Here is a 13,859-nt window from a genome sequence, read left to right on the forward strand (position 1 = left end):
AAAGGAACTGCCTACATAATACAGATTTGAAAAATACTAATTTCAATACACATCTCAAAGAAATACAAAAGTAAAAACATTAGTAGGCTTAATAAAAATATTAAATGAAATTTAACTCATTGTATTCTTGCAATACTAGATCTAAATTAAGTACTGTAATTAGTACTAGCTATGTTTACTTCTAACTGGTAAATACAGGACGGATATTTTTAATTTAATTAAATGATTGATATACACTATAAGATCAGAAAGTCATTAAGTTCGAAAAAGAGTTTAATCAATCTAGTTAGGATGAAAGTTGCAGATTAAAAAGTTACAGAACAAAACTTAATTTGAATTATCATATTAACCCAACATCGTATTTAATTGTACAATAGGGGCCGATGACCTTCGATGTTAGGCCCCTTTAAACAACAAGCATGATCATCATCAATTGTACAATAATCTCATAACATCATTTTCACACACAATCACTCGTTCCACTCATACAGTACCTTGCTGGAAGTACTTAACGAGAAACTGCTGGTAAGAAGTTTTAAATATACTTTTTGACGCAACATCCTTGATGTCTTTGGGGAGAGCATTCCACCATCCCGAGGCGGTGACAGTGAATGTTCGGTGGTATGTGGTTGTTCGGTGGGCAGGTATTTCTAGGAGGGACACTGAGCGAGTATCATGATATGTAAAGAACCAAAGTGACGAAAATTGCTGGTGAGACAAGCATGGATATCTTCCGAAAGCAACTGGTACAAAAGAGTATTTGAATGCAGTTTACGTCTGTCGTCTAGTCGTAGCCAAGTAGTAGGGAGAAACTCGAGCGTTATACCGTAAATCCATAGTATATATAAGGCAAGCATTTTGAGTGCGTTGTACTTTCAAGCTTAATTTATTTATTAAAATGACATCACAGTAGTCGAAAAGGGGAAACAATGATGACTGAACAAGTTGAATTTTAAGTTAATAATTTTAATTTCCTGTGGCTATTTGTAGCTGGGTGCAGCCTTTCGAAGATAGACCCTCCGATGAGGGTGAGTGGCATCTGCCATGTGTAGGTAACTGCATGTTATTGTGGTGGAGGATAGTGTTATGTGTGGTGTGTGAGTTGCAGGAATGTTGGGGACAGCACAAACTCCCAGTCCCCGAGCCAAGGAAATGAACCATTTGAGGTTAAAATCTCCGACCCGGCCGGGAATCGAACCCGGGACCCTCTGAACCATTCAGCCAAGGAGCCGGACTGAATTTTAAGTGATCGAGAAAATACATTTCTGAGCCGTTTTAAGGGGTGCAAGTCACACTACACCTTTTTACAGATATTCGGATAAGGATAGATGAAAGTGAGGAGCCTCACATAAGTAATTGGAAACAATGCCAGAACTCAGCTAAGGGCTCCGTGGTCGTCAACCCACGATCCAAAGTTCAAAGACCCTGCGACCCCTTTTTGTCCCCCCTTGTGACCGTCAGGGGATACCATATGTGTTATTCTACCACCCCCACCCACAATGGGATCGGGAGACAGTGATTCGCTATCAGCAGCTCTCAGTAAGTTTCTGACATTCTGACCCCAGAATCGGGCTTTCTAAATGCTGCAGACGTGTGTAGTGCGATGTCGACAAAATCACCCAACATTCCTCATTTCTCTGCCATCCACTGGAGGTAAGCAGAACACAAAGTGGCGTCGACGATTATTATTATTATTATTATTATTATTATTATTATTATTATTATTATTATTATTATTATTATTATCTTTCTTCTTGTTTCGTTTCGGGCAACTAAGGACCACGTCATTTCAACTGTTTCCCTTGAGCTTTAATGTTGGTCCAGTACTCTTTCGCTCGTATACGGTGTTGCTCCTTTCGCTCTTTCGTCCATGCCTTTCCAGTTTTCATCTTCGGCTTTGGTTGGAAACTCTGATGTTCTTGGAGTTTTTTCTTGAGTGGGACACGCTCCTGGATATCTTCAAATGAGATCCTAATCTCCTGCAGATCTTCTGTACCTCACTGAACCATGCCCCCTTTGCCTTTTTCTCTTGGAGGAAAGTGAAAATGCGGTTGGTTAACCGTGTTGAATTCATTCGGGCCATGTGTCCATAAAAAGTAATCCTCCTTTTTCGCATCACATCGGTTATTTTCTCCACATGCGAGTACAACTCCTGGTTGTGCCGTCCTAAACTCGCCGTTGTCTTCGACTGGACCTAAGATTTTTCTCAGAATCTTTCTTTCCTTGGCCTCCAATTTCTCCATCATGCCTTTTTTGTTCATGGAGAGACATTCCGCTGCATATAGAGCCTCTGGCCGGATGACAGTGCAATAGTGTTTGATTTTTGCATTCAGAGATATAGATCTTTTGTTATAGACATTTTTAGTCAGATGGTAAGCCATTTCCATTTTATTCATTATTATTATTATTATTATTATTATTATTATTATTATTATTATTATTATTATTATTATTATTATTATTATTTCTCGTGTCCGCCTCTGTAGTGTACTGGTTAGTGTGATTATCTGACACCCTCGGAAGCCTGGGTTCGATTCCCCACCCTGCCACGAAATTCGAAAAGTGGTCCGAGGTCTGGAACGGGATCCACTCAGCCTCGGGTGATCAACTGAGCACAGGGGTTTTCGATTCCCACCTCAGCCATCCTTGAAGTGATTTTCCGTGATTTTCTCACTTCTTCTCCAGGCAAAAGCCGGGATGGTACCTCACTTAAGGCCACGGCCTCTTTCTTCTCTCTTTCTTGTATATCCCTTCCAATCTTCCTACCCCCCACAAGGCTCCTGTTGAGCACAGCAGATGAGGCCACCTGGGCGAGGCACTGGTCCTCCTTCGCCGGGCTGAGTGGCTCAGACGGTTAAGGCACTGGCCTTCTGACCCCAACTTGGCAGGTTCGATCCTGGCTCAGTCCGGTGGTATTTGAAGGTGCTCAAATACGTCAGCCTCGTGTCGGTAGATTTACTGGCAAGTAAAAGAACTCCTGCGGGACTAAATTCCGGCACCTCGGCGTCTCCGAAAACCGTAAAAGAGTAGTTAGTGGGACTTAAAGCAAATAACATTATTATATTTATTGGTCCTCCTTCCCCAGTTGTATCTCCGACCAAAAGTCTCACGCTCTAGGACACTGCCCTTGAGGCGGTAGAGGTGGGATCCCTCGCAGAGTCCAGGGGAAAACCATCTCTAAAGGGTAAACAGATTAAATAAAATAAATTTAAAATTTCTGGTAATGAGTTTGCACCGTCATCAACCAAGTTATTGTCTGAAGTCTTCAGCAGCCAATACTGAAAGTTATGGTTTACGAATAAACATTAGAATTGAGAAAGCTACCGTAGTAGAATTTTCATGGAATTTCAGATCTGTAGTTGGGGCATTGTTAAAATCGCTTGCCATTATCTCAGAGGAAGCTACTGATGTTGGTGATCACTAGGGCGGGGAAGTTGAGGAAAAATTCCTTTTTTTTCCTTGAGCGTCCGAAAATGAGGCCCAACACAATATAGCCTATGTTCATTCTGGGTCACTGTAGGCCAGAAAATGGGTTTTATTTGTCCTTTTTTTTTGCCTTTTTTCGACGTTTTTTGGCTTATAGATACTCTTTTAGCTTTTTTTAGGTGTTCACCCTCTTTTGACTACATTTTTTTTTCAGCTCGAATCTTCATTAGTTCACCCACTACCTCTGAAACATCTTTTCTCTAGTAAATAACTTACAGTATATTTGAACCGTATCTTACAAAGGAGAGAATGAAATGAAATCAAATGAAATGAAGAAATGAAACTAGTGCTTGAAAAAACCCAGAGATATCAAATTATGTGCAAGATAAGTTAAATATTGAAAGGAGATAATTTTGATATGAATGTTTTTGAAGAGAAGCCGGCCCGGTGGTGTAGGGGTAGCGTGCCTGCCTTTTAACCGGAGGCCCCGGGTTCTATTCCCGACCAGGCCAGGGATTTTTACCTGGACCTGAAAGGCTGGTTCGAGGTCCACTCAGCCTACGTGATTAGAATTGAGGAGCTAGCTGACGGTGAGATGGCGGCCTCGGTCTAGAAAGCCAAGAATAACGGCCGAGAGGATCCGTCATGCTGACCACACGATACCTCGTAATCTGCAGGCCTTCGGGCTGAGCAGCGGTCGCTTGGTAGGCCAAGGCCCTTCAAGGGCTGTAATGCCACGGGGAGGGGGTTGAAGAGGAAGGTCTCACTCGCTTCAAGTATGAACCCTAACATCCGTTGATGTGGAGAGACGTTTTTCGATATTTTGCAACCTGTTGTTTGAAAACTGACGAGCCTTTGCACCTAAGAACCTCGAGATGTCTACTGCAGTGGCGTGCGGTGAACATATTCATTACCCCAGCTGCAATCAAGTTTTTTTTAAATATAAACAATCGTAGCCCCACTACACACTCAAAAGTGTGACGCTAATTCAGAATTATTTGATAAGATAATCAGCTATGTGGGAAACGATAAGGAAAGGAACGTGATTGTAGCGGGTGATCTCAATTCAGCAAATGTCAATTGGGAAGGTAATGCGAACGTCAGGAAGCATGAACAACAAATGGCAAATAAGTTAATATGGGAAGGGCACCTGATTCAGAAAGTGATGGAACCAACTAGAGGGAAGCGTATTCTGGATGTGGTGCTGGTAAAACCAGATAAGTTCTATAGAGAAACCGAAGTAATAGATGGTATTAGTGATCACGAAGCTGTTTTTGTCGTAGTTAAAAATAAATGTGAAAGAAAGGAAGGTATTAAAATTAGGACTATTAGGCAGTACCATATGGCTGATATAACAGGCATGAGGGAGTTTAAAAAAGTAAATATGATCGCTGAAAAATGGTAAATAAAAATGTAAATAGACTCTGGGATGGGTTTAAAGCAATTGTTGAGGAATGTGAAAATAGGTTTGTACCTTTATAGGTAGTAAGGAATGGTAAATATCCACTATATTATAACAGAGAAGTAAAGAGACTTTGTAAGAAGGAGGTGCAGGTTGGAACGAAATAGAGGTTTTTTTTTTTTTTTTTTTTTTTTTTTTTTTTTTTTTTTTTTGCTAGTTGCTTTACGTCGCACCGACACAGATAGGTCTTTGGCGACGATGGGACAGGGAAGGGCTAAGAGTGGGAAGGAAGCGGCCGTGGCCTTAATTAAGGTACAGCCCCAGCATTTGCCTGGTGTGAAAATGTGAAACCACGGAAAACCATTTTCAGGGCTGCCGACAGTGGGGTTCGAACCTACTATCTCCCGAATACTGGATACTGGCCGCACTTAAGCGACTGCAGCTATCGAGCTCGGTGAAATAGAATTAGAAATGGTTATGGAAGTAAGGAGAAATTGAAGGAACTTAATAGGAAATTGAATCTAGCAAAGAAGTCAGCTAAGAATAATATGATGGCAAGCATAATGGGTGGTCATACAAATTTTAATGAAAAATGGAAGAGTATGTATAGGTACTTTAAGGCAGGAACAGGTTCAAAGGAGGACATTCCAGGAATCATTAATGAACAAGGGGAGTGTGTATGCGAGGATCTTCAAAAGGCAGAAGTATTCAGTCAGCAGTATATAAAGATTGTTGGTTACAAGGATAATGTCCAGATGGGGGAGATGAGTAATACTAAAGAATTTACCTATGATGACAATGACATTTACAGTAAGATACAAAATTTGAAAACTAGAAAAGCATCTGGGATTGATAAGATTTCTGGGGATATACTAAAGGCAATGGGTTAGGATATAGTACCATATCTGAAATATTTGATTATTGTTTGGTTGAAGGAGCTATACCAAATGAATGGAGAGTTGCTATAGTAGCCCCTGTGTACAAAGGAAAGGGTGATAGAGATAAAGCTGAAAATTACAGGCCAGTCAGTTTGACATGATTTGCATGCAAGCTTTGGGAAAGCATTTTTTCTGATTATATTAGACATGTTTGCGAAATTAATAACTGGTTTGACAGAAGGCAGTTTGGGTTTAGGAAAGGTTATTCCACTGAAGCTCAGCTTGTAGGATTTCAGCAAGATATAGCAGAGATCCTGGATTCAGGAGGCCAAATTGACTGTATTGCGATTGACCTATCGAACGCATTTCATAGGGTAAAAAGCAGCTCGATTTGTTCTGGGTGATTTCCGACAATAAAGTAACCTTAAAAAATGTTTCCAAGTTTGGGCTGGGAAGACTTGAAAGAAAGGAGACGAGCTGCTCGACTAAGTGGTATGTTCCGAGCTGTCAGTGGAGAGATAGCGTGGAATGTTTGAGTGGTGTCTTTAAAAGTAAGAAAGATCACAATATGAAGATAATTGGAATTCAAGAGGTCAAAATGGGGCAAATAATCATTTATAGGAAGGGGAGTTAGGGATCGGAATAACTTACCAAGGGAGATGTTGAATAAATTTCCAATTTCTTTGAAATCATTTAGGAAAAGGCTAGGAAAACAACAGATAGGGAATCTGCTACCTGGGCGACTGCCCGAAATGCAGATCAGTAGTGATTGATTGATTGATTGATTGATTGATTGATTGATTGATTGATTGATTGATTGATTGATTGATTGATTGATTGATTGATTGATTGATTGATTGATTGATTGATTGATTGATTGATTGATTGATTGATTGATTGATTGATGCCATTTCATAAGACTGAATTTTTCGTGGAAAGGTCTGCCTGAGAAAGATCTTTCAAGAATATTTTCAACCACACGCTCGCACGTGCTTCCAAATTTATATTCACGGCAGTGACGACAGCATCATAACTTAATCTATAGCAGATTTTAAACAGTGTACTTACAGTTTCATCCGGTGACGCTTCGTGGTAGTACAGTCATGGTTTTAACAAAAATTGCACTGGGACGAACTAGTTTTCTTACGTAAAAATCCTAATGTAAACTAATGAGCAAAATTTAGCTGGTATTTTACCGTCGTTGAAGTTTTATAGTTTCACTCGCATACTGAGTGTACGTGCATCAACGACAAACGAGAGAAAATATTTGTCACGACGTATAACACACGTTATATTCATGAAGAATGCCACAGAACTCGCGAAACCTTCACCTATAATCCAAGAGGAACACTACAAAAATACACGATATACCACCATCACAGACAACCATTCGCGCTTAGCTCTGTGTTCATGCTGGGCAACCTAAATATTTTTCTGTGGCTATCGGAACACATACTCTACACGTGCCATCAGTGAACTGCTCGAAAAAACTGTATACGTCCCGACATCTTCTATATTACAATTGATTTCATATACTGGCTCTATTTTTATTAGAAAGACGATGTGCAAGTGACTATACTGTTATGTTGTTGACATTTTTCTTGCAGTCTCTAGTGTGTGGCGCTGAAGACTTCGAGTGTCAAGTATTAAAACTAACACCCCTTACCTAAGCTAGCTGGCCTGTCGCCGTAAATTGCTGTCGGGGGAGGGGCCTCAGATTCGCCTCGAGGAAGCTTCAAGCGCATGCGTCACCAAAGCGACCTTAAATTTCTCTGGGGGTAGCTCTCTATCGCGCCGGCAAGGAAACCCAGCTCGCTGGAGAAACTGAACTGCGGTAGTGCGAGCGGTATTTCGAGACAGCTGTACTTGGCTTGGCTTAGATGTTCGCAATTTTTTAAACATTATAAAAAGCGTTCTAAGGAATAATTATATAATATTAATACAAAGTCCTTTACCCCAGCAGCGCTGAGGTAGATGGGGGTCAATGCACGCCACTAGTCTATTGTGATGTACTGCAAAGCCAACTGAGGTAAGGTTACGGTATTCCAATTTCTGTAACCGTAGTGAGGTCAACCAAAATTTATGATTCCAGTTATACTAATTTCAATTTCTTTCTCCAGGATGTCCATTGCGGGTTCGCTTAATTCATTCTAGGTTGAAAAAAATATTTCATTCTAAATTCTGCAAGTACTTTTTTAACAAACACGGATTTTTTTAAATTATGCTAATATACAGTATATTATGTGTGAAAGAACAATTATTTATCTCATTTTTTTTTACACTGTATGTTGCATAGAACCAGAATTTTGTATTTTTAAACATTATATTCCTTCATTATATATTTAATTAAAACTGAAATTATGAATAAATTTGGATGGAATTTTACGGCCCTTTTGTGAGTTTTTGTATCCTTATTTTGTGGATATTTTTAGTCTTTATGTAGGCCTCTTTTAGGCAATGTATGGGTCTTCAACTTCCGATCCCTGGCATGATTATTTTTTAAGAAGAAGGACAGCCATCCTCCATTAACACTTTCAAGAATTACGATATTAATAAAAGAAATAGAGGGGCCAGGAAGGACGTGAAGCCTCGCAAACATAACATCCTCCAGATCAGAAGATAACAAGAATTGACCAAGGCAGGTCGGATAGGATAGATGACAGTGAGGATCCTTTATATGATGATGCTGGATTTAGATTGTAAAAACTAGTAGTATTTATTGTAACAGTTTCTTTCCATGGAATTGCTTGTTGTACTCTTGTTGTTTGTTTGTTTGTTTGTTTGTTTGTTTGCAGTTGTTGGGTAATTATGTTGACTTTGCTTTATTATTACACTAATGTAAGTGACCATTGCCACCGAGATATTTTCCATTTGCGATGTAATTCTTTTTCTTTTTTTTTGCTAGGGGCTTTACGTCGCGCCGACACAGATAGGTCTTATGGCGACGGTGGGATAGGAAAGGCCTAGGAGTTGGAAGGAAGCGGCCGTGGCCTTAATTAAGGTACAGCCCCAGCATTTGCCTGGTGTGAAAATGGGAAACCACGGAAAACCATTCTCAGGGCTGCCGATAGTGGGATTCGAACCTACTATCTCCCGGATGCAAGCTCACAGCCGCGCGCCTCTACGCGCACGGCAATGTAATTCTTAATAATAATAGTAATAATAATAATAATAATAATAATAATAATAATAATAATAATAATAATGTTCGCCTCTGTGGTGTAGTAGTTAGTGTGATTAGCTGCCACTCCCAAAGGTCCGGGTTCGATTCCCGGCTCTGCCACGAAATTTGAAAAGTGGTACGAGGGCTGGAGCGGGGTCCACTCAGCCTCGGGAGGTCAACTGAGTAGAGGTGGGTTCGATTCCTACCTCAGCCATCCTCGAAGTGGTTTTCCGTGGTTTCCCACTTCTCCTCCAGGCAAATGCCGGGATGGTACCTAACTTAACGCCACGACCGGTTCCTTCCCTCTTCCTTGTCTATCCCTTCCAATCTTCCCATGCCCCGACAAGGCCCCTGTCCAACATATCAGGTGAGGCTGCCTGGGCGAGGTGCTGGTCATCCTCCCAGTTGTATCCCCGACCCAGAGTCTGAAGTCCAGGATACTGCACTTGAGGCGGTAGAGGTGGGATCCCTCGCTGAGTCCGAGGAAATAACCGACCCTGGAGGGTGAGCAGATTAAGAAATAATAATAATAATAATAATAATAATAATAATAATAATAATAATAATAATAATAATAATAATAATAATAATAATAATAATAATATGTAAGAGGAAGCAATGCCAGGACTCAGCTGGGGGATCCCTGGTCGCCATCCCTCGCTCTCAGGATGAAAGCCCTGGGTCGCGTTTTAGTCGCCTTTTACGATAAGCAGAGGATGTATTCTAACACGGAGGGAACAGAGGAAATTGGCCTTTATCATTCTGACGTCAACTGTGCAACATTTTCAGACTAAAACTCGTCTCCGTGAAATTTGAAATGCCTGAGCTCCTCTTATTGTAGTACCTAAATGATATGTTGAATATGGCTAAGCAACACCGTGAAGTAGCCGCCCACGAAACTTTGAGGGGCTGCCTGTAGCAAACAACGGACAACTGCTTCAACAAAGGGAATATCACATTAGTACTCTCATTCTAGTCTAAAGTAGTGATGGGATAATCGAATACAAAATAAACACATATTCGATTTTTCGATTTTATTCGATTATTTGATTATAATTTCCATCGATTATTCATTCGAATGAATGAGGCAATCGAACAGTGAATATTGTTTTTCCATTCGATTATTTTTTGATTATCCATCCGAAACTCCATTAGAATAAATGAGGGGATTGAACATTGAATGCTTTCGAAATAATCGAATGAAAAGTGATGTTATTAAGGCACTTAATTCACTTATTTATTTTCAACATTTGGATTTCTGTTTTTTAAATAAGAGTTCATCTATTCGCTTATTTCAATCGATTATCCACCGGGCACACTTAAACTGAAAACTTATTCATAACGCATCCGAATATTCTATGCGATAAACTGAATGATATTTTGAAAATCATTCGATTGTTATATTCGATTATTTAAATAATCGGACCGGGCGAGTTGGCCGTGCGCGTAGAGGCGCGCGGCTCTGAGCTTGCATCCGGGAGATAGTAGGTTCGAATCCCACTATCGGCAGCCCTGAAAATGGTTTTCCGTGGTTTCCCATTTTCACACCAGGCAAATGCTGGGGCTGTACCTTAATTAAGGCCACGGCCGCTTCCTTCCAACTCCTAGGCCTTTCCTATCCCATCGTCGCCATAAGACCTATCTGTGTCGGTGCGACGTAAAGCCCCTAGCAAAAAAAAAAAAAAAATAAATAAATAAATAATCGGATGGAGGTTATTCGATTATTAAACGTATTCGATTATCCCATCACTAGTCTAAAGCGCCGGGCTGAGTGGCTCAGACGGTTGAGGCGCTGACCTTCTCACCCCAACTTGGCAGGTTCGATCCTGGCTCAGTCCGGTGGTATTTGAATGTGCTCAAATACGTCAGCCTCGTGTCGGTAGATTTACTAGCACGTAAAATAGCTCCTGCGGGCAAACTTTCGGCACCTCGACGTCTCCGAACACAACGGGAAGAACTTAGTGGGATGTAAAAGCGATATTATTATTATTATTATTATTATTATTATTATTATTATTATTATTATTATTATTATTATTATAGTCCAGGGGCGTAACCAAATGGGGTTATGAGGGTTATACCCCCCCCCCATGGACATTTAACAAAAATAATATAAACAGAAACTAACAATGAACTAAATAAACGTTGAAAATGAAAATCCACGGCCTGTTTTCAATCAATGACCGGTTCAGGATTGGAAAGAATAAAACCCCCATCTAGCGGCGAGGATAGGAAATGTGCCGGCTGCCGAAGCCTGTCGCCCTCCTCTGGGGCCATGATAAATGACAGATAGATGAAATGAAATATTAATGGAGAGTGTTGCTGGAATGAAAAGATGACAAGGGAAAACCGGGGTACTCGGAGAAAAACCTGTCCCGTCTCCGCTTTGTCCAACACAAATCTCTCATGGAGTGACCGGGATTTAAACCACCGGATCCAGCGGTGAGAGGCCGACGCGCGCCGTCTGAGCCACGGAGGCTTCTAAATAAATGTTCAGAGACATAATTGTTAAAGCAACAGATTTGTTGAAACTTTACCGGGCGAGTTGGCTGTGCGGTTCGGGGCGCGCAACTGTAAGCTTGCATCCGGGAGATAGTGGGTTCGAACCCCACTGTCGGCAGCCCTGAAGATGGTTTTGCGTGGTTTCCCATTTTCACACCAAGCAGATCCTGGCCACGGCCGATTCCTTCCCACTCCTAGGCCTTTCCTGTCCCATCGTCGCCATAAGATATATCTGCGTCGGTCCGACGTAAAGGAAATTGTAAAAAAGAATGTTGAATCTATTTTCTAAGAAGCTTCGAAAGTTGGGATTTCGATTTTAAACTGAACATATCGTTCGCTGTTAAACTGTTGACCTCGATCGTGTTGTTCTCGTTCTGTATTTTAACGTAAGATTTTCTAGTGTACTGCATTCTGAATAGCCTCCGTGGCTCAGACGGTAGTGCGTCGGCCTCTCACCACTAGGTTCCGTGGTTCAAATCCCGGTCACTCTTTGTGAGATTTGTGCAGGACAAAGCGGTAGCGGGACAGGTTTTTCTCCGAGTACTCCGGTTTTCCCTGTCATCTTTCATTCAAGCAACACTCTCCACTATCATTTCATTTCATCTGTCAGTCATTAATCACTGCCCTAGAGGAGTGTGACAGGCTTCGGCAGCCGGCACATTTCCTATCCTCGCCGCAAGATGGAGGATTCATTCATTCCAATCCTGACCCGGAAATTGACTGGAAAACAGGTTGTAGGTTTTCATTTTCACTGCAGTCTGAATATCAACATAATTCACTTGTACCAGTGGCCTTATAATGACAAGTCTTGTATTCGCGCACCACACAGACACAGCACCTTCATTGTGTTCTTTCTTTCTTTCTTTCTTTCTTTCTTTCTTAATCCATTTACCCTCCAGGGTTGTTTCTTCCCCTCAGACTCAGTGACGGATCCCACCTCTACCGCCTCAATGGCAGTGTCCTGGAGCGTGAGACTTTACGTCCTGGAATACAACTGGGAAGGAGGACCAGTACCTCACCAAGCCGGCCTCACTTGCTATGCTGAACAGGGGCCTTGGAAGGAATGGGAAGATAGGAAGGGATAGAGGGAACGAAGCGGCCGTGACCTTAAGTTAGGTACCATCCCGACATTCGCCTGCTGGAGAAGTGGGAAACCACGGAAAACCACTTCGAGAATGGCCGAGGTGGGAATCGATCCCCCCCCCCCTCCTCTACTCAGTTGACTGAGTGGTCCCCGGTCCAGCCCTCGTATCACTTTTCAAATTTCGTGGCAGAGCCGGGAATCGAACTCGAGACTCCGGGGCTGGCAGCTAATCACGCTAACCACTATACCACAGAGGTGGACTTCGTTGTGTTTTATCATTATATTGTAACTATAAACTCGCCCCCCCCCATCTCACCGGCTGATCCTGGCTATACTACTGGATTCTTAATAAAAATGAATGGGTTATTTTCATTTCTTGAATTTGATTTTTGCTGGTATGGTGTGTCGCACCTGGAATCGAAGTGAATTGTCTACCATTATCAGGTAGCGAAAAGTGAAATCGAAATGTCATGGTCCAATGAAAAAGGACCTCGGACATAGTTCGCGAGTAATTTAACGGCGAGTTGAACGCTCAAGGTAAGCAGCACTATCTGCAAACCACGTGGTTCGTGAGTCTGATCGCTGTAGAGGACCGTCACTATCGTCAGTACCGCGATGTCCCTCAAGCTGCTTCCTCTTGTGTGTGCTCTGCTCTGTTCGGCAGCGGGGAGGACCGTCCACCCCCGTGGGACCTCCTCCCTCTTCGAGCTGTCTATAATTCACCTCAACGACTTCCATGCTCGGTTCGAACAAACCAGTTGGAGTTCGGGAGTGTGTGCCGAGGGTACAGAAGAAACGTGTGTCGGAGGATTTCCACGAATATACACCGAGGTGACCAAACTTGTGAATGAAAGGCCTAATGCAATATTTCTGAACGCCGGCGACAATTTCCAGGGGACTTTGTGGTACACCTTACACAAATGGAACGTGACGGCAACATTTCTCAACAAATTACCTACAGATGCTTTGGTAAGTTTGTTTGCTTACAGTACAGCCCTCGGGGTTATTGTCTTCTCATCCACTTGTTATACTCTTAAATGGCATTGAATGGAACTTTCTGGGATTATTGATAAAGCAGGTATCGACACGCCCTTCGTTTTTATAAATGCAACTGCAGTAATTTCTGGCATTAGAAGGAAAGTTCGTCGTATTGTAGTAAGGATGTAAAGGACGGGGCATATAAGTCTCTGGTAAGACCCCAATTAGAGTATGGTTCCAGTGTATGGGACCCTCACCATGCTTACTTGATTCGATAACTGGAAAAATTGCAAGAAAATCACCTCGATTTGTTCTGGGTGATTTCCGACAAAGTAGCGTTACAAAAATGTTGCAAAGTTTGGGCTGGGAAGTCTTGGGTGGTAGGAGATGAGCTGCTCGACTAAGTGGTATGTTCCGAGTTGTCGG

At 41.9% G+C, this 13,859-nt stretch overlaps 1 protein-coding gene across 1 annotated transcript in view; it reads left to right on the top strand.

The window, feature by feature from the left end:
- Positions 1-13,070: 13,070 nt before the first annotated feature.
- LOC136858719 (apyrase) overlaps positions 13,071-13,859 on the top strand; it is a 168,050-nt gene continuing 167,261 nt past the window's right edge. The window contains exon 1 of the mRNA XM_067138461.2: positions 13,071-13,424. Coding sequence (XP_066994562.2) covers positions 13,071-13,424 — 354 coding nt within the window. The remainder of the gene's footprint in view (positions 13,425-13,859) is intronic.

This window comes from Anabrus simplex, chromosome 1, assembly GCF_040414725.1.
Source record: "Anabrus simplex isolate iqAnaSimp1 chromosome 1, ASM4041472v1, whole genome shotgun sequence".
NCBI classification, from domain to species: Eukaryota; Metazoa; Arthropoda; class Insecta; order Orthoptera; family Tettigoniidae; genus Anabrus; species Anabrus simplex.